The sequence below is a fragment of the Glandiceps talaboti genome, chromosome 22 (assembly GCF_964340395.1).
Source record: "Glandiceps talaboti chromosome 22, keGlaTala1.1, whole genome shotgun sequence".
NCBI classification, from domain to species: domain Eukaryota; kingdom Metazoa; phylum Hemichordata; class Enteropneusta; family Spengelidae; genus Glandiceps; species Glandiceps talaboti.
Genome location: NC_135570.1, coordinates 11,828,791 through 11,849,816, shown reverse-complemented (window position 1 = coordinate 11,849,816; position 21,026 = coordinate 11,828,791). Strand labels below are relative to the sequence as shown.

The window sequence follows — 21,026 nt, the reverse complement described above, 5'->3', positions numbered from 1 at the left end:
AATATCAATCAATTTGGATAGATACTAAACGGTCAAGTTATGGTTGGAAATTTAAAGGCCCACTTAGGATAAAAATTAAAATCTATATGTGAAAAACATTGTTTGGCAGAAAAAAAAGGTCCACAAAACAATAGTCCCACGTCACAAATCATTTAGTTATATATCAACTGTTTAGATAAGATTAATGCGATGACTTGGGACTGAAACAGAGCCCTTTATGTAGAAGTGTGCTACAGTTACCTTCGGCAGGATATTATGCACACGTGACTGTTCAACACCTAGACATATCTATATACTCTATCAAGGTGAGCAGGTCCTACATTTCAACGGCATGGACTGGAGAGGACAAGGGTCTAACATGAGTACGCAAATTGAGAAAAACGAAAAGGTGAGAACGTGTTTTATTTCAGGTAAATTTACATTTCCCCCAAAATGTATGTTCAGTTGGCTATTTATTCACTATTATCTCTGGGTTTTTTGCTGAAATTGTGACGGTTTTGTAAATAATTACATCATCTTCAAGCTTTGGTCTTAGGTAACCAAGAGCAAAAGGTGAACATGACCTAATACGCATACAATGGACAATTTAACAAAAAATGGGGAATATTAAAAGTGAATAAATAGCCGTCTACTACATCGATTTTTATTATATTGTTTCAAATGCAGTGATAGTGGACTCATCATGTAGCCTCGCAAAAAAAAACCCACAAAAAAACAGTGCAAATTTTTGCGCTGGCGAAACATTAGCAGTGTACTTACGGCGTACACCTGTATAGTGACGTTGAGTATCGGGTAGCTTTGTCGTAAACTTCGAAAGAATTTGAAGACAGTGACACAATAACGATGATATCACCGCGTAAGTTAATAACAAGGTTACAGATCCAATTTGCAATTCGCTTGACGTTTTCTGTGAGATATCGAAGGGTCTTGGGGGAAAACAAAATTATCAGTGTAAACTAGAATTATAGATAGTTTATTTGCAATGAAGGCCACATGTTCAAAGAGCTTGTACAACACAAAATATACAGTTCAGAAAAGATAACGGAAGTACTGTATATGAAATTTAGGTTCTCATTTTGAAAGAAAAGTAAATGAAACATGCCAGCGCGATCATTTAACTTTGTGACATTTTGTGACCTTACCAGCAGTGACATATATTTATCAACTGAAGGGTTTTCGTAAAACTATCTTAGGAGGAATTTCCTTCTCAGCTCATCATAACAAGGACATAATATAAATGCTAAGAAATGATACACGTTTTCTATATTAATGCAAACATTGTCTAAGATACAGAAGTTACAATAACATAAGGTTTTTTTTTTTTTTGATGTCTTCCTCTCTCAATATTCAGATCATGAGAGGAACAACGAAACCTAGACATTGCAATTCTAAATTTACATGGATAGACGTAATTTAAATATTTATCGTGCCTTCGGCACTCACAGTTCGTGCCTTCGGCAATGATCGCAGTTCCTATCAGTACGCACACAGACAACTAAGAAGATATACTTGTCTGTGGTACGCATTAGTATCCAGTGCTACGGAGCGATGCGATGACTTTGATTTAGATGAAACGTAGCAAAAGAGGCACGGACGACAGTCGACAGCCTCTAGGTATTTACCTGATAAAAGCAGTAGCATACACCATTGATGAGATGTGCGGCACTTTGAAAGAAAACTGATAGGCCGCATATATCTCCTTTGGCATAAAAACTGTAACACAAACAAACAAACAAACAAACAAACATTGAAACAAACAAACTAGTGTGTGCCCTATCGATACACGCCTATACCCTGTCGCACGACCCGCACGTTCAACTCAGGCAGAGCTTAAAATTCTTCCCGGAGATTCTTCGTCCAAAACCTGTTGGACTAGTATAAACTAAAATAGAAGGTTCACTTCACTTTCCAAAAGAGTTATTGTGATTATTATTTTTAGGCTACATTTCGGGATATATAAGCTTAGACTTTTTTCTTACATCTTTACGTACTTTCAATATCAGCGGATCAGACATGGATCTTTTATTTATTCATTTTCCACAAAAGTTACAGTCGTCCTTGGGAGGGAAATTACTGCGCTGTCGAGATTAGCTGGTTGTATCTCCTACTAGTCCTAGCCCCAGTCTTTACTGCGCTGTCGAGATACCTCGGTGAGCAAACTACATTGTATGTATCTCGCGACCAGTGCACCGTCTGCAAGCAGGACTATGGTCAGCTGTGCATTTTTCATATGGTTAAAGTGTAAGTCCTAAATCATAATGGCCTAATTCTTTGCTAAAATGGGTTATTTGCCCATTCAGTCCAAGTAATGGGCCTTAGTATTACTATCAGACTCCTCAGATGAACTCACAGTGTGAAAGCGAGAGTGCATGACCCCTATAGAGGTCATAGCTATATAAACGCTGTGTCGCGTCGGTGACCTGTCTTAGGGTCAAACTCTGTTGTAGCCACAGCGGTAGTGTACCGGTGGTGCGTATACGGACAGAGTCGAGACGACAGGACAGCGCGGCGCGGTCTAGGGAGTTGCGGAGCGAATGAAATGTCACTGGAAAGGAACACGACCACCTATCGCGTTTGCGAGCAGGTAATATCGTGTTTGTTGTCACTTTACTCTTCTGGTGGACGTGTATCCCTGTTACGTAAAATATGTAAATATGACAACACGTCAACAGACCATTGATGACGAATGAGATACGATGTATCATTGTATGGTCTGATTATACATTAATAGTTTCAAGGGTAACCACTACGTCCATTGACTTTGCAAAACCATTGTGCTTGACGTCGCGTCGGCACATTCAATACAGAGCATTTTCCCCTGATTAACACAACAGATGGCTACCACTACAGCATATAGTGTTGATGAAAAGGCAACAAATACGGACGATATTGATGTAGATAATGACGATGGTAAGGTTATATTCGTATCATCTGATTCTCCTTCTGATCGACAGGACCCAATGCTTGCAGATGGCGGACACACGTCGTATGGGAGCGTTGGCGTGAAAAAGAACGGCATCGAATCGTATCCAAAGACAAAGGGGTCCACGGTATCATTCCACGACATTGTGTACACAGTGAATACCAAAATTGATGGAAAGAAGGCGAAGAAAAATATTCTGGAAGATGTCAGGTATGTGTTTTGCCATAGACCCTCCACCAACTGTGGTTTTGCATAGTAATTTCACAAAAAATGCTTCGATAATTTTATATTTTAATCCATTGATTTGGAGGAAGTATAATGCACCACATCCAGGATACAAAAGCACTGATCATGGGAGTCTATACAAGAGATAACCATTCTGTGGGATGTTATATAACATTGAATACATGTACAAGCCAAACTATTGTCTTTGAACAGTAAATGTGGATTTACCCCGGTCTACTCTACATCACAATAACCTGTGTCTAGTCCTCAGGTCACTGGTTCTGTGATGCTTACAATATCAGTCAAAACATTCCAAATTGTCATTATTTTTCATGACTTTTCATAGATTTAATGCTTGAGGGATTATATTATTCCCCATTTTTTTTCTTCATTTGGACGGAACATACTCGTGACCTATATAAAGGTTTTGTTGTTACTCATCTAGTAACTCATAGTGACAAGGTACCCTAGGTCACTCATATTTTCCTCGACTGAACAAAGAAAAATAGTGGGCAATGATCTAATTGAAAATTACAATATAATACAATAAAATAAGTAGTTAAACCATAGTCTATCTGCTAGACCCTGGATGTACTTCCGATACAATATGACACATGACCGAACATCGCTATCGAGGATGGAACATCCAAGTTCGGGCAAGCCCTCACTGCGAACTTCGTTCGCTTATAGTATCGAAAGAAAGCCTGAACGTCTAGCAGCAACACTAGTTAAACCATAGACCCTACACCAAATGCTTAAACATACTCAAAATGGCTGACAAAGGCAAACCAATCATTTGTTTGTACCTGCTACAACCAGATGCATTATGGGAAAATTTCAAATTTTTTATGGAGGGAGCTGATTTCAAGCTTTGCTCTGCTTAATTGTCAAAAGCAATTGTGAATATGTCTAGCAAGATCAGATATGACACTATAGTGTCTTTACTACTCATATGTACATACCCATACTTTGTAGCCCTCCCACCCACCAACCCACCCAGCTTGATGCATGTATCTGTAATCCATACGGATTGAATTTTTTACATTAATGTTTCCGTGATTGGAAAGGTGAATGTAAAAATACAATCCTCATGGATTCCAAGCTAAATGAATTTTGCAAAGGGAAGTTTATCATGTGAACTGATTATGAGCTAGGATTCACTGCAGTTATAGTAACTATCATGTTCTCTGTCATGTACCACAAATATGAAATGGTCTGAAAAATAGTATCATACCATAGTCTTGAAGGACTAACACTACTACACTAGTTCAGATATCCTAACTATAGCCTACCTGTAGACTTGAAGGACTAACACTTCTACACTATTTCAGCTATCCTAACTGTAGTCTACTTGTAGACTTGAAGGACTAACACTACTACACTATCCTAACTGTAGCCTACCTGTAGTCTTGAAGGACTAATAATACTACACTATTTCAGCTATCATAATCCTAAATAACCGCCATTTTGACTTCATTCATTTTGTCTCATCCTCCACTGGATGAGCACACATTTAAAAAATAAAAATAGCAGTTACAAAAATCGAAATAAATGACATAGCATTTGGTCTTCAAGGCTAGAAAAATAGTGAAATTTGTTGCAGTCATGTAAGTAGTCTAGTTCCTATACAGTATTGTTACCATTTACACTTCCAATCATTGGTTTAGTTAGAAATCACGTTGGCATCCAGATTATCATGTAAGATACCAGGCTTATATATTGGCAGATGTAAATATAGCCTAGGATGTAAACTCTGTGAAATGAAGGGACTTACATACTGACATATCATGTGTGTCTATTGTCAATAGTGTTATCAAACAGTCTTGAGCACACATTGCCAAATGTATCTTAAGATATTTGCATGGCAATGAGAGTGACTAACCAACTTGCCCAGTTTGAGTCTAAACAGAACTTAAAACAGTTACAGTTACCAAACTCAGTTTACATACATTTGACCAATTTGAACAATATGATTTGACTTTTAATATCAATTTAAATGGTATTTTCATTGATAAATTCAACAAATTTATCAATTTAAATTAAATAACAATTTAACCTTTGGCACAATAACAGACTATGTAAGATTGTAAATAATGTGATTATATAAGACTGTCTGACGATGACCTTGTTCTGTACTATTTATAGTACATATACATATATGATGATTTTATCACTGATAGCATTGGGAAAATTCTCTTTGTATTCAATACTGTACTTTAGTGTTTTACATATATAATTATCTATTATTTTTGTTTTTGTTGTTTCTGTATGTTGTTTTTGCACTGTACTGTACTGTACTGTGTGTACTGTACTGTACTACACTGCACTGTAGTGTACTGTACAGTGTACTGTAGTATACTGCACTGTACTGCACTGCACTGTACTGTACTGTACTGTACTGCACTGCACTGTGTGTACTGTACTGTACTACACTGCACTGTAGTGTACTGTACAGTGTACTGTACTGTACTGTACTGTACTGCACTGCACTGTACTGTACTGTACTGTACTGCACTGCACTGTGTGTACTGTACTGTACTACACTGCACTGTAGTGTACTGTACAGTGTACTGTACTGTACTGTACTGTACTGCACTGCACTGTACTGTACTGTACTGTACTGCACTGCACTGTGTGTACTGTACTGTACTACACTGCACTGTAGTGTACTGTACAGTGTACTGTACTGTACTGCACTGTACTGTACTGTACTGTACTGTACTGTACTGTACTGCACTGCACTGTGTGTACTTACTGTACTACACTGCACTGTAGTGTACTGTACAGTGTACTGTACTGTACTGTACTGTACTGCACTGCACTGTACTGTACTGTACTGTACTGCACTGCACTGTGTGTACTGTACTGTACTACACTGCACTGTAGTGTACTGTACAGTGTACTGTACTGTACTGTACTGTACTGTACTGTACTGTACTGCACTGCACTGTGTACTGTACTGTACTACACTGCACTGTAGTGTACTGTACAGTGTACTGTACTGTACTGTACTGTACTGTACTGTACGTACTGTACTGTACTGCACTGCACTGCACTGCTCTGCACTGTACTGTACTGTACTGTGATAATTAATACCCACCAACCCCCCAGCCCCCTCTCCCACCTGGCTGACAAGTAGTCTAGTTACTGTATACATGTAGTTGTTTTCTACGATCTCTTTCTCTATGATTACCTATAGGACTAGACTACCAGACAAACTGATTAGCTGTGAGTTAACATACAACAAGTTCCATTTAATCCACCTATAAGAAATGGTGTGATTTTTTCATGTCATGACAATCTCAACCCTGTAACTGTAGCAGTTCTTTGAATAGCTATCTCTGAACAAAAAGTGAAATGGAAAATATTAAGACTCACAAAAGAAAGTTTTGGAATTTATTGGAAACAAAATGACTACTACAGTTATTGGCACTACATTTAATTATCGATGTTGGGGAGAGATTTGTTTCTGTCACACTTACATACTTACATAGTATGTAAGCTCAATAAACTAACTTTGTTGTTTAGGCCAAAAACCCCTCCCCCTAAACAAACATTCACAAGTGTGACATCACCATGTTTATGTAGTGGTCACACCACTGCTATAATCAATGTAATGTAAAGATATGATGGTTACTGAGCACATTAAAATACAAGAAACCCAATACTGTATCTCACATTTAGAAGTTAATTTTAATCAACTTATCAACATCTTAGTAGTAAATACAAAACAATCATTGAAGGTTTGAAAGTTTTCGAAATATTTGACTTTTAGTCAAATATTGTTTATAGTCTAGTTTGGATCCAGACAACTACTTATGATGTATGTTTGTTTATTTTTCTGTACTCTTGTATTGCCTTTAAGTACAGTATTCTATCATTGCATAATGTATAATGTGGAGCAGAAGAATCAATGACATATTTGTTCATTTTGTACAACCCTAAGTCTAGTGCGAATTCTCTACCCAGATCAGGTTGACATCCAGATTAGTATAACCCATGAGACCATAAAAGTCGATCATTGAAACATTTATTGACCCCATAAACTCTTTAAATATTTGATCCATGTTAGTCTGGAGATTTGTCATGTCTTGGTACTATCTTTTTGGATAGGTATCAAATAGACATCGCTCTGTTTCAAGCACATCTGTATTTTCCTATTTGACCAAATTGATTAGCAAAATTTTAGTGCTACGTGTTATGTTCACGTGATAGTTCTATGTTTGTGGGGTTCGTCGTTGTCAATTATACCTGTCAAGCGCTACTCATATTATGAAGTGATTTGACTTTGTCTCTATTCGAGTTGTGTTCTAGTCTCTAAGATACAGACATTCATGCCTCGGCTCACCAGCACTCATCATGGTTGCTAGTCTTGCTGCTAGACGTTCGGGCTTTCTTTCGATACTATAAGCGAACGAAGTTCGCAGTGAGGGCTTGCCCGGAGAGTCTAGCAAATGTCATTTTCAGACCGGACATTCCATTGAGATTACGTTAAGCAGTGGGTTGGGCCGGCCGGCCATGTATGCATATATATACTTTAATATATTCAATCTCTGCATGCAGTTGTTGACAAACACATGTACATTACTATGTCTTATCGGTTTATGGTAATTGTGTTTGATGAGTGTGTAGACGTTGTCATTCACACATTTCATTTAACGCATTGGTGGTTATTTTTACAAGCCCCTCCTTAAGATGAATATGCATGAAAATTTAGCTATTGTCCTCTGTTTGTGCTTGTCGCTAATGAGGTTCTCTGATTGGCAGTTATTTATATCCTGATGACATTTGCTAGACCTTGGATGTTCCATCCTTGATAGCGATGTTCGGTCGTGTGTCGTATTGTATCGGAAGAACATCCGAGGTCTAGCAGACAGACTACATGGTTGCCTGATAGGGCTGAACAACAGGATGTATCTTACAAGCCAGTTTTGGTTATATAATATATATAATACTAAGGAGGAGTCTCCCCCCCCCCCCTGTATTTCCTTTACAAAAATATTAGCAGAGTTACCTTCACAACACAGTTGTACATGAAATTTGTTGTATTCATCGCTGTTGATGATACCTGTTGAAAGCTACTTATATGAAGTGATTTGACTTAAATATTCCAGTTGTTATGCCATATGTCAGTTTTTTAACATAACAAAATATGTATATCCCATGCGAAGCACAGGTTACAACAAAATATGTATATCCCATGCAAAGGACAGGTTACAACAAAATATGTATATCCCATGCGAAGCACAGGTTACAGTCGGTCACTAACAATAGTGACTAGTTATACTCTATGAGATACAATTTACATACATACATTCAGTTATAATCAGTGCTTCATTTTTCAAGTGTTATCACATAATCTGATAGGATGGAATATTGTATCTTTGAGAATACACTGGTTGTTGATTGACTCATGTTTTGTGGTTTGCCAAAGATGATAAAACACATTGATGAGACAACACTTAATCTAAGACTAAGAGATACTCATGGTCAGACTAGCCTAGATTCTATATATGTTATTGACTTGGGTTGACTGTGAGATACGTCGTGATGTTCCGCCCTCACCGGCCTCCTGAGAGGGGGTTGGCTGATATGCGAGAGCGCCCCATCACGCTGTACTTTACAGACTATAGTATGACTTAGACTTTTACCCCCAGCTCTATAACTTATATTTTTAGCTCTATATAATCAACAGTAAAGTTCAAGAATCTATGCTAGGGCCATGCTTAAATTACCAATGTGAAAGCCCTAGGTGTCTATATAGGAAATGTTCTATTTGTCTTTAGTAAGCAGATTTCTATTTTGGTCTTATTAGCTCAAATCACTCCCTGCCATTTGTTTGTGTTTGTATAAGTTTAGCATTATTTTCCTATAGTGATTTACGATAACAAATTGATTATCAATTTACCAGTAGATTATCTTTCAATTTTTTTTCCATCTTTCATACAGTGGTATATTTGCTCCTGGTATTAATGCCATACTTGGACCAACTGGAAGTGGAAAAACATCGTAAGTACACAATTACAATGTAATCTGATCAGATCGTGATGATGCAAACAGATTTAGTAGTTTTGTCCTTGTGGAAATTATAGCTGGTTATAACATAGACTGTAAGATATGTTGTGACGTTCTGCCCTCACTGGCTTCTTCTCACCCAAACTTGATTAAACTTGAGGGGTTGGCCGTTGTGTGAGGGAGTCCCATCACAGCATACCCTTACAGACTGGTTATAAAACTGTATTAGCCCAAAGGCAAGTCGTGTGGGGATTTTGACTTTCACCTCTCCTCTCACCTAGTCTAAAATGTCCAGTTGTAGGTCCACTTATATAACCACTCGTTTTGGTGATCCATCGAGCTAATAAGCAAAAACAACTGGATCTTTCAGGATACCCTCTCACCTAGCATATCACTAACAGTTGTACACTCACACCTAAAATTAGACACAGTGGAGTTCATGATGTCATAATCATATTTACATTGTATGGCTCCTCTCTCCTCATTGGTTCTAATCTAATCACATGATGACACTATTGATGTCATCTCACATATGCAAATTTTAAAACCCAATACGAAGTTATTCTGTTCACTCTGGCTGAAATTTCATTTTTTTAAAAATAAGTAAAAAACGTTATGGAAATGCTAAGTTTGAGGGCAGATGATGAGGACAGTCAAACTCCCCACATGACTTGACTCTAGGCTGGATCAGGAGAAGATTAAATGCACGATATCCATCTGTCATTTGATCAGATATGTGAAGTATAATATCTGGTCAACATCCACCCAGGTTGATTGACACTCAGACTGACCAATCAGTAATCAGTAACAAAATGTGTACATCAAGGCAGAGTTTGATAATGGAACTGTAAGATTTTGATCTTTTGGCAGTGAATGTCTGACCGAAGTGATGTGAAGTACAACTACCAACATCTAAGCATTGACAAATAGAACTTGTCACAAACAGGGAAAGTAAACACATGAATTGGATTAATAACACTTGGCATAGCATGTTGGAACAGCAGAGACTTGTACACGTATTACATGTCATGGTTTGATAAGAACAGTTTTATGGCCTCGATCTATACATGAATTGATACATCTTTTGTTTCTATCCTTTGGGTTTCTTGGTTTCTTTGTTTTGTTTTTGTGTCATTAATCTTTCCTCTGTTTGTTCATAGATTACTGGATATTTTAGCAGGAAGGAAGGATCCTAAAGGTTTGAATGGTCAAGTTCTAATCAATGGACAGAGACAACCACGTAATTTCAAATGTATGTCAGGATATGTTGTACAGGTATGTGTTGGTATACTTTGTGAATTCACTTTGTTCAATAAAAACTTGGATGGTAAATGAAATAAAATGCATTGGTTTCACTCACTGTCATATATCAGAATGGAGTTGGCTTCAATCTGAACTGAGGTTAAAGTGAGGTTTGAGGTGAGACTTGTGAGGCAACTTCCATAAAAGGGATATCGCCCTCAGTGGCCAGAAACTCCCAGTGTGGCTAAAACATCCTCTAGAAATGGATTGCTATTTCAGTGCCTATCCCTTTCCCTTTTTGAACCCCCCCCCCCCCCCCCCAACAAAAAATAAAGAGTTCCATCAAATGATTACTGTAAATATATATTTTGGTGCATGGACAACTTTGCAGAATGGGAATTTAGGACATGTCAGATGCATTTTAATTTGGCAGTGACAGAGAGAGAGAGAGAGAGGAAAGTAGACACTACTTGTAAATTATTAAACTTATCCAGTCAGCTCATCAGTGCAAATCTTAATGGCATATTTCACAACAGCTCAATACAAACAAATATGACAACTCGTGAACTATGTTAGCGAGAGTAAGCTCTGCAGAAAAAGCTTTTGTGAGTATTCAGCCAAAATAAATCCAGTGCCTAAAAACACATGACCACAGTTGTCTATTCTAGTATACTTCATGAGAATTGCAAGGTAAATGTCATAAATGGAAAAGACAGCCAAATTTATTGTATTGATGGTATAGTATAGTACATATCTCTTTATCTTGATTCTTCATCAGGATGATGTTGTCATGGGAACGCTGACGATACGAGAAAACCTGGCATTTTCTGCTGCCTTAAGACTTCCAAGAACTATTAAGAAAGGAGAGAGAGATGAAAGAGTCAAGGAAGTCATCTCTGAATTAGGTCTGAGTGACGTTGCTGACTCAAAGGTGAGTTATTTTAAAGTTACAGTGTTTTGTCATCATTCTGAAAAGTGACTACGTTTTGTTGGGTTTTCTATCCATATGAAGTCTGAAAAAAGTGTATATTTTGTTCACTTGCTAAAATGGAACAAAAGCGATATTGCCACACAATTACGACTATGGCCATGCCAAGTGATTATACGTTCACTTCCATTGCACCAGCAAGTTAGGTAGTCTTCTGTGTTTGTGTTAACGTCTTACAACTACCACAACAAATAATCCCCAATAATATAAATGGAATCAGAGAGAGACTCCCTATATCAGTGTAAAAATGCAAACAGACACCGATTTTATTTATCGGGCTGATGTTTTTACACTTAGCTGCTGAGCACGTAATTTTCACCCTCTCTCTGTATGTACAGCTCAAGAAGAGTACATCAGATTTTAAAAAACCCATATTTTTGGAACAAACAAACAAACAAACAATTTCACCTGACAAGGCTCTATAAATTTAAGATATCAACTACATTCTAGGCATTAACATTCTACTTCTTGATCGATTTCTTGACCTTCAAATTGAAGACACAGCACAACTTCAAAACTGACTCATATACATGGTATTATTCAAGCTTAATAGTACTGAGTGTTATATTTTTTTGCAAAAAATAAAAAGATCTCGCACAACAGAATCAAAATTTCAGACATGCTAAATGGTACTTTAATATTTCTAGTTTGTTTGATTTTTGTTACGACCAAAAACTTACTATTGTTCAATTTTTTTCTTAAAATTTTGAGAAAATTGTTTTTATTTTTCCTTTCATTGTAGTGATAGTTACAATCTGTATGTGATTTATTTCATGTAGGTAGGGACGGTATTTATACGTGGAATTTCAGGAGGAGAGAGGAAACGTACCAACATTGGTATGGAATTGATAATCCAACCAGGTGTATTATTTCTAGATGAACCAACTACTGGTTTAGATGCTAGTACAGCTAATGCTGTTATGTTGTTGCTTAAAAAGTAAGAAATAACTTGATATGTTATGACTTTCATCAAATTTTTAATCTTACTTGAATATTGCTATGATTCATCATGTTGGTGAGAGAGAGAGAGAGAGAGAGAGAGAGAGAGAGAGAGAGAGAGAGAGAGAGAGAGAGAGAGAGAGAGAGAGAGAGAGAGAGAGAGAGAGAGAGAGAGAGAGAGAGAGAGACAGACAGACAGACAGACAGACAGACAGACAGACAGACAGACAGACAGACAGACAGACAGACAGACAGACAGACAGACAGACAGACAGACAGACAGACACAGACAGACAGACAGACAGATAGACAGAGACAGACAGACAGAGAAACAGACAGATTGAAAGACAGAGACAGACAGAGAGATTGAGCGACAGACAGACAGGCAGACAGACAGCAAGACAGAAAGGGACACAAACACATAGAGAGCTAGAAAGAGAGCTAGAGTGAGACTATTGCATATTGGATATGTGGATGTTATTTTAGGTATCTAGTTGAGATATTAATCAAAATGAAATGAACTGATCAGTGACACACAAATTAAGTCTAAAAAAACCCTAACACATTATTATTGTTAATTTGATGTTTTAGGTTAGCAAGTAATGGTAGATGCATAATAGTGTCAATCCATCAACCTAGATATTCCATCTATAGAGTATTTGATACATTACATTTACTATCTCATGGACACACTGTTTATCATGGACCAAATGAAAAAGCATTGGAATATTTCAGCAGCATAGGTAAGTATAAAAACACCCAGATTTCTGTTACAGCAATGACCTGTAAAGACTATTATTACCTATGTACCAGTGATTACATGCACCAGTATACATGCATACCAATGGTATTTACACTGCAGTGCAATACCGATAACATTTTCGCATACCTGTATGCAAATTATATGCAAATGCATGCATGCTCATTCTTTGTATACGATATCATGTAATCGCACAGTATGATATTAACAGATATTTGCTGTTTCGGATCAACATATGTGGTAATAACAGAACCCCATAGTGGATGCCCATACTTTTATGCTGGTGAAAGTACGGCTGCAGAGAACATCGCAAGCACTCCTGCAAATACCCTGAGTATGCCACACTGGAACTCATGCAGCATGGGGTTCTGTTATAGATGAGACTTTCAAATGGCGAGCCAATGTTTTTAGATGATTCATTTAGCTTCTTTTAATTTTCAAATAAAAAGGTTCCTGAGTTATATACTTGCTTAAACCTTCTACAAATGTATATCTTTACAGGGTATTTTTGTGAAGAACACAACAATCCACCCGATTTTTTCCTGGATGTTATAAATGGTGATTCCACAGCTGTAGCTGCTGTCCAAGACAAACTAGGTAACTAAAACCTAAATAGGAACACTACCGCAGAAAATGTAGACATGTTCGTAAACTTTTGGTTCTGGAAAGTCATTTTGCGATGTCACTCCAAAGTGTTTACCACCTTCAAATAATTCAGCCATGTTTACAGTCTCGAATGGCCAATTAAAGGAGCAATGTTGGTAAGATTTTTGTCCAGTGAGGAGCATTTTCATGATTTTCGTTGTAAATGATTGTCCCTAAAAGATTTCAGAATTTTTCAAAGTTAGCTTTCTGTGTTTTATAGGTGATGTTGAACAAGGAAGAGGCTATACAAGAGATGGTGATGATATGCAGTCAGAAAACCTGAATGAATTGTTTTCAAAGTCTACCGATAATCAGTTTCTTAGCGTCAGATTAAATCCAATCCTTGATACATTTAGGGGAAGTGAAGAGGTTTCCATGGAAGAGCTAGGATATGCCAATGGATTCCTGAAACAGGTGAGGATATCCAACAAGATAATATGTTGTAATCTGCTCCTAGTTGCTGTTCTCTACCAATCTAGGGAGCCCATTTTTTTGAATTTTTTAAAACATTATAGGGGCCCTTTCTTATCCTGTTTGTCATTTGCTGCTGTCAACTTTTGGACCTCAGGCACACATTGCTTCATGATGGGTATTTCCTCGAAAACAAACTGGTGATTTTTTTTTATCATTTCAAAAGGACCAGGAATAAGCTTTCATATTTGGAGAAAATTGAGAAGAACTTTGATTTTCAAGGAAATTTGTGAGAAAGATAAATCCATGTTTTCTTTGCTGATCAGATATGACATGTTACTGAAATTTTTTTCTTGTTAAATTTCTTTTAGTTATCTTATTTGTCAAGAAGAACTGTCATGAACCTGATCAGGAATCCATTTATTTCTGTCATGCAGGTAGGTATAGTGTTCTTGTCTGACTGGGTGGGGCTGGGGGTATGGGGGTATGGGGGATGGGATTAGGGTTAGGAGGGAACCAATAGGGAACTTGCAATCCAGACTTGCCTGAGCATGCTCCGACACAAAGGACTATGTGATTATCTCTAGTTATCATAATGACTAATCCGGAGTTATTGATAAAATAAATCTCCAACAATGGTCCGGGTAACCATGACTACATTATTTGTGGTTACAAACAATGTAACAAGATTGTTTACAGATAGATAGATAGATATTATTTGATTATTATACTTTACTAAATTATACTGATTGATTCATATTTATCATCATGTTTCCCATGATGCAACATTCAGGATATTCAAGATGGCGGGTTAGCAAGTTCCCTGTTCGATGTTTGTTTTCTTCTATGGACATGTCTCATACAGCAAATTATCCATTTTTTTTCATAGATGGTGATAATGTTGATATTTGCAGCAGTAGTGGGTATTATTTACTGGCAGGTTGATGACAGTTTATCATCAGGAATCCAAAACAGGTAATGTACCCCAGTATCTACTGTTAGCTTTACTAGGGAGACGAGTCCCCATGATTGACCAAGTCATTCATAGACAAATTTATTGCCACTGGCCAACTCATTGGTGAGTTGTCGACATTTTGTACATACAATGCTAATGTGAACAGTGTGCTAAGCAGACTATAAAGAAAGCCCAACTGTGTTTAGCTCAATCTCTTTAAGCAAAGTCAAAGACAGGAACAAGGGAGGCTAACTCTTTCTCCCCGGAGACGCACTCGAGCAGTGCGGGGGACAAGAAAGTCTACTAGGTGCAAAGATTGCGTGGTCAGCACTTTAGTCATAACTCCACCACTCCATCAATAACTGGATGACTGATTAATAAGTTGTATGTTTACATTATTTTGTTTCCCTATTTCAGGGTTGGTGCATTCTTCTTTATCATTATGAATATGGTGTTTGGTAATCTGTCGGCTGTGGAGCTGTTTATCCAAGAGAGGGTTCTATTCTTGTGAGTACTCTCCGCATAGAATATTGATGATTTACCTTTACTTTCATGAAATAGGCCGACTTGAAAACATTGTTGTGGTTATTTTTGATGTCTTGAAGTTCACAAATTCTTGCCCAATTTATTTCCATGTTTTTCATGACTTGACCACCCCTTGTATTTGTGAAATCTGACCTAAAGATATAAAAATATGATGGCGCCCTTTGTGGTTGGATCAGAAAATATCAACATCACTAATGGTAAGGTGGCAACACCACAAACATGTATCCCAACAAATGTTACTTTGAATTGCTGAAAGTGTTTCATAGTTTCCTTCTGATTTAATCAAGATTGTTAAAAGTACGATTATGAATTGTAACTTTCGCCAACATGTATGTACGTTCTTTTTAAACCAACTAATCAACCTATCATTTTTAAGGTATTTCAGTGAGAAACATAGGAGTAACAAGGATCACTTTTTAAATAGTATATATAGCTATGTCCACAAAACCTGTAACTAGGTTTGTAGATATTATGTTTCTTGAATCTTAATGTTTGTTGGTATAAGTCAATACTGTAAACCTCAAAATTTTTGCTAAAAGACTTATTTTCACTTATTTCGCTGGAAAATAAAGAATGCAAAAATAAGAAGTGACTAAAATGCCTTCTTGTACATGAACACAAAGTACCAGTCTGGTAATTAGTAAAAATAGGTAGTGACTAAAATACCTTCCTGTACATAAACACAAAGTACCAGTCTGGCAATTAGTAAAAATAAGTAGTGACTAAAATGCCTTCTTGTACATGAACACAATGTACCAGTCTAGTAATTAGTAAAAATAAGTAGTGACTAAAAATGCCTTCTTGTACATGAACACAATGTACCAGTCCGGTAATTAGTAAAAATAAATAGTGACTAAAAATGCCTTCTTGTACATGAACACAAAGTACCAGTCTGGTAATTAGTAAAAATTGGTAGTGACTAAAATGCCTTCTTGTAGATGAACACAATGTACCAGTCTGGTAATTAGTAAAAATTGGTAGTGACTAAAATGCCTTCTTGTAGATGAACACAATGTACTAGTCTGGTAATTAGTAAAAATTGGTAGTGACTTAAATGCCTTCTTGTAGATGAACACAATGTACTAGTCTGGTAATTAGTAAAAATAAGTAGTGACTAAAATTCCTTCCTGTATATGAACACAATGTACGATTCTGGTAATTAGTAAAAATTAGTCTTGAGAACTAGCTGAATATTGAAAAATAGCGAAATTTTGTTGTAGTGAAAATATCTAAGTTACACTATCTCTGACCATAGACCCGTGGAGCTGGAGGGTCTATGCTCTGACACATTTTGTCAGATGATTGAAAGGCTTTGTATCTAAATAACCTCAAAATAACCTCAAAATATGAGACATAAAACTTTTGCCTCTACCTTTCAGACATGAGTCAGCAAGTGGTTACTACAGGGTGTCTGCATTCTTCATTGCCAAGGTCTTCTGTGATCTCATACCAATGAGAATCATTCCTACCACCATATTTGCTACTGTAACATACTTCATGATTGGTAAGTTTCAGTCATGTGATCAGACTGTGTGATGTAAACTATTTTGTGAGTGGTTTAAGTGTAGTCATGTGACCAGATAATGGCATCTTCACTATTTTGCTACCATGGACAGTTGCGTATTGTCTTGCCATGTAAGAAGTAATGTCCATGTTCTTATACAATAACAAACTGTTTACACATTTAAAAAAATCTTTTTGCAATGTATTGAGTTACAAACATAGACTTGGTCAATGTTGTTTCACATTGATTTTTCAAGTAGGAAGCTATGATAAAATTGCTTATAAATTAAGATTCCAAAATAAATACCCAATGATCCTTATCCATATGGCCATTTTAAGTTCATTTCATTTATTTTAGACAAAATATCACATGAAAATGTATTCATTTACTCTTACTATCGTAAAGCACAGTCCTTCTATCTATGATAGATGGACTTGTTCTTAAAGATTAGCATGTGCAGTTTCTTATTGGTTTGTGTATGGTTGTATCAAACAGAGCCAGTCAACACTAACATGAAATGGGCAGTACAATTATGTTCTGTAACAAATCACCAAATGTGACCGGGTGTTCCAATATATATTTACCCTTCATTTTCATTTCATTACAGGGTTTCAACTGGAAGTGACAAATTTCTTTATCTATTTACTTAATTTGGTTCTGACTGCCATCTGTGCATCATCCTTAGCATTTTGTTTGAGTTCATTGGTATCCGTAGCAGCCCTTGCTAATTTATTCATATCACTCTGCTATGTTTTCATGATGGTAAGTGTCTACAGAAACTGAGTCATGTCATAGGCCGGTGATCAGAAAAAAAAGAAAAGAATTTTTAGTTTGGTCACTAGGAGTGCTGTTTGGAAACAGCTCTTGCACCAGAAATTGAGGTCATGATACTATAGCCTACCTTTAAAGAAATAATAATTTTCCAATCTTTCACAGTAAAAGTTAATGGCATTCTCAAACCAGTTGAAAAGTTATGGTCAAACTTTGTCATCAGATGAAATAATTTTCTTAAATTGTTTTGAACAGGATATACAAATGAAATATATGCATTGAGTTTTTATGAAATTGATTTTACGTTCCATAATTTTTTTAGATAGAAGATAGCAACAAGTAGATAATCAAATCTTTGTGTCTCAATATTTGAGTACTTTTTTCTCTCCTTCCAGGTATTCAGTGGATTCCTTGTAAACCTAAATACTATTGTGGTGTGGTTAAGGTGGATCTCCTACCTCAGTATATTTAAGTACAGCTTAGATGTAAGTATGGCAGTACATTGTACAGCTCACAACTTATTCAAACACAGCGCCCCCTAGTGGTATATAACTGGCAAAAGGTGTACAGTTTCTGATAGTAATTATAACTGTCAATGTGATGTGATAGAGTTTGAAGTGACCATATGGATGAGGATTGTAAAATTTTTGTTATTGTACAGTTTTTAGTTTTTTGCAAGTTATTGAGTTACCAACAGACTTGGTCTGTGTTATTTGCCATTAATTTCATTCCAGTCCAAAAAAATGTCTATCTTGAATCGTTTATTTATAATTACTTTACTCTTTTATTGTTTTTATTTTTCAGACATTGAGTGCTGTGGAATTGAGAGACCTGGTCTTCTGTGATTACACTCCAGGTCCAACAGTTCCAGGTTTTACCAATGTGACATCAGCACCTATAGCTGTCTGGTATGTAGTTTTTAAATACTAGGATTGAACCACATGAAACATGATTGCAAGTTTGATGATGTACGTGGGGTATTTGCACGAGTACTTGCGGTATACTCTGCGGCTGTATTTTCACGAACGTTGTACACTGAATATTCATGAGAGCTGTTTAACTCTGAAGCGTATGTATAGGAACTCAGGAGACTCATGATTATTCATTGCACAACTTGAATACATTATGTCTGCTGACTCCCATGATGCAATAGCCCTTAGCAATGATACCCTATAAATGCACCAGATCAACTGATGTTTCTCTTAAATCACAAGTAATTGTAGGTGATGAAAAAATCATGTAATGACTCTCCAGAGTCCATAGTTTATGAAAATGTCTCCATTTCCTGGAGTGGCATTCTCCTTTCAAGATTATCATTAATAAAATTAGGATAACCAGATCTGACTGCAGGACCACTAGATGTTGTGAGACTACCAGTTTCAAAATTGATTTGCTCACCCCTGACATTACACTGTCACTCCCCAGAATACTGCCCCCCCCCCCCATTTGATTTATAGAAAAATAATAGTAAACTTGTGTATTATGCTTATGAAGGTTACGTTACGTAAATTCACATTTGACCATTGCAAAATTTTAGTGTCCATATTTCAATTTCCCAGAGATTCCAAACAAATTCTTTAGTTCAGCCAATCACGTACTGTGTACCTTTACAGTATGTTTTATTTCTCATTTCAGCCAATCAGGTACAGTGTATCTTGACAACCAAGGCATAGACTACAGTGACTGGGGCATCTGGTCCAATCAGGTCGCACTAGCATCTATGTCTGTTGGATTCCTCATATTGACTTACATCAATCTACGCAGAATACCCAAGCTGAAGTAAAAGGATGTGACAGAGCATCACCATGGATACAAAAATGTTTCCATGGATACAAAAGGGCATCATTATTTGTTCCGTGCTTGACAAACATTATACTAGTGGTTATTAACATTAATTTATATATTACGTCCATTATGCAAATAGAGAAGTCTATTTCTTAGACATAGGTCAAAGGTTAGGGTATAATGTTTGTTTGTTTACGATACATAATAATAACATATGAGTCACAAATACTTTGAACTTTGAACAAATACAGTGATTTATCTCTCTGTGTTATAAAACATTTTTAAGAATAATTTATGCCAGACAAGATATTGTTTATTCTTATTTACAAGATATTTTAATTTTCAGAGACATTGTTATTTCTTTTCCATACAGAGGTTCACAATGATGCAATAAACTATCAAAATCTGGTACTCCTAGCTTAAAACTGACATACTTTCAATTTACAGTTTATTTTAAGGTGTGTGATTATGTTGTGTCATTCTCCTCAGGTTTACTTCTCATACTTTCCCACATTTTTAATTTTTAATTATTATTTTAATTAATGTAACAGTACTAAACTGTCAGGACTTTGGAGCTCAGAAATTCTCAGGTTTTGGTTTAGGTGTGTGAAATGTTGTAGTTTGTACGCAAGCATATTGCCTATTTAATGCATGCTTGTGTAACATCGTTGACTTTCGTTTCTCTCGTATCTCATGGGTATGAGAGAAATAAGAGATACAGAGCTAGTGATGTAACACAACCGCTTAGTAAACATGCTTGCAAGCATCAAGGTGATTTTCAATCTCTACAGTACATTGAAGGGTGAAGAGCGCCCCCAGTGGTGAAAATGTTGATACTTTTAATAAAACATGTCTAGATAGTGTGCAATACAGAACAGCTGTGAGTGAAAAATGAACCAAAATTTGCTGAACGTTATCATCTGTCTCAAAATCATTTACAGAAAAAATGGCACACAGTGAGTCTGAGTACTAGTTTAGTGCTAATGTACTGTGAGTTATTTGTGATGTTCCAGTTTGTAACTTGTACTGCATTTGAAAGTACATGTACTTTCACTGCAAATATATTTACGGAAATGTTTCACTTTTTGTCTCAACCCCAAGTCACAAGAAGTGTAGTATACATTAAAGCTGAACTAGCTGTAACTGGCTTGGGTTTTTTTTGGACAACATATTCACTAGTAACGAGAAATTTTACATATTAACCCTTTAGAGTCTGACATCCAATATTAGGGCGCAATTAGAGTCACAGAAACCAAGCCAGGGTTGAGTAGAGCTAAATTTGATCAGTATGTAGTACTGTAAGAGGTTGAAATTGTT

General features: G+C 36.5%; 1 protein-coding gene across 1 annotated transcript; it reads left to right on the top strand.

Moving 5' to 3' along the window:
• Nucleotides 1–2,442: 2,442 nt before the first annotated feature.
• LOC144452045 (broad substrate specificity ATP-binding cassette transporter ABCG2-like) lies at nucleotides 2,443–20,808 on the top strand. Its single transcript, XM_078143054.1, has 17 exons — nucleotides 2,443–2,584; nucleotides 2,955–3,133; nucleotides 9,098–9,157; nucleotides 10,324–10,438; nucleotides 11,184–11,336; nucleotides 12,173–12,330; nucleotides 12,924–13,075; nucleotides 13,594–13,689; nucleotides 13,958–14,151; nucleotides 14,520–14,585; nucleotides 15,038–15,123; nucleotides 15,521–15,610; nucleotides 17,029–17,153; nucleotides 17,761–17,915; nucleotides 18,320–18,409; nucleotides 18,729–18,832; nucleotides 19,560–20,808. Exons 1-17 carry the CDS (start codon nucleotides 2,540–2,542, stop codon nucleotides 19,705–19,707), a joined length of 2,016 nt encoding a protein of 671 aa, XP_077999180.1. The 5' UTR covers nucleotides 2,443–2,539; the 3' UTR covers nucleotides 19,708–20,808.
• The last annotated feature ends 218 nt before the right edge of the window (nucleotides 20,809–21,026 follow it).

Excerpts from the sequence above, each read along its gene's own strand:
- LOC144452045 (XM_078143054.1), top strand. The coding sequence starts at position 2,540 with ATGTCACTGGAAAGGAACACGACCACCTATCGCGTTTGCGAGCAG. Across the intron at positions 9,158-10,323 it reads ACTGGAAGTGGAAAAACATC|ATTACTGGATATTTTAGCAG; the intron begins GTAAGTACACAA and ends GTTTGTTCATAG. Across the intron at positions 17,154-17,760 it reads TGTAACATACTTCATGATTG|GGTTTCAACTGGAAGTGACA; the intron begins GTAAGTTTCAGT and ends ATTTCATTACAG.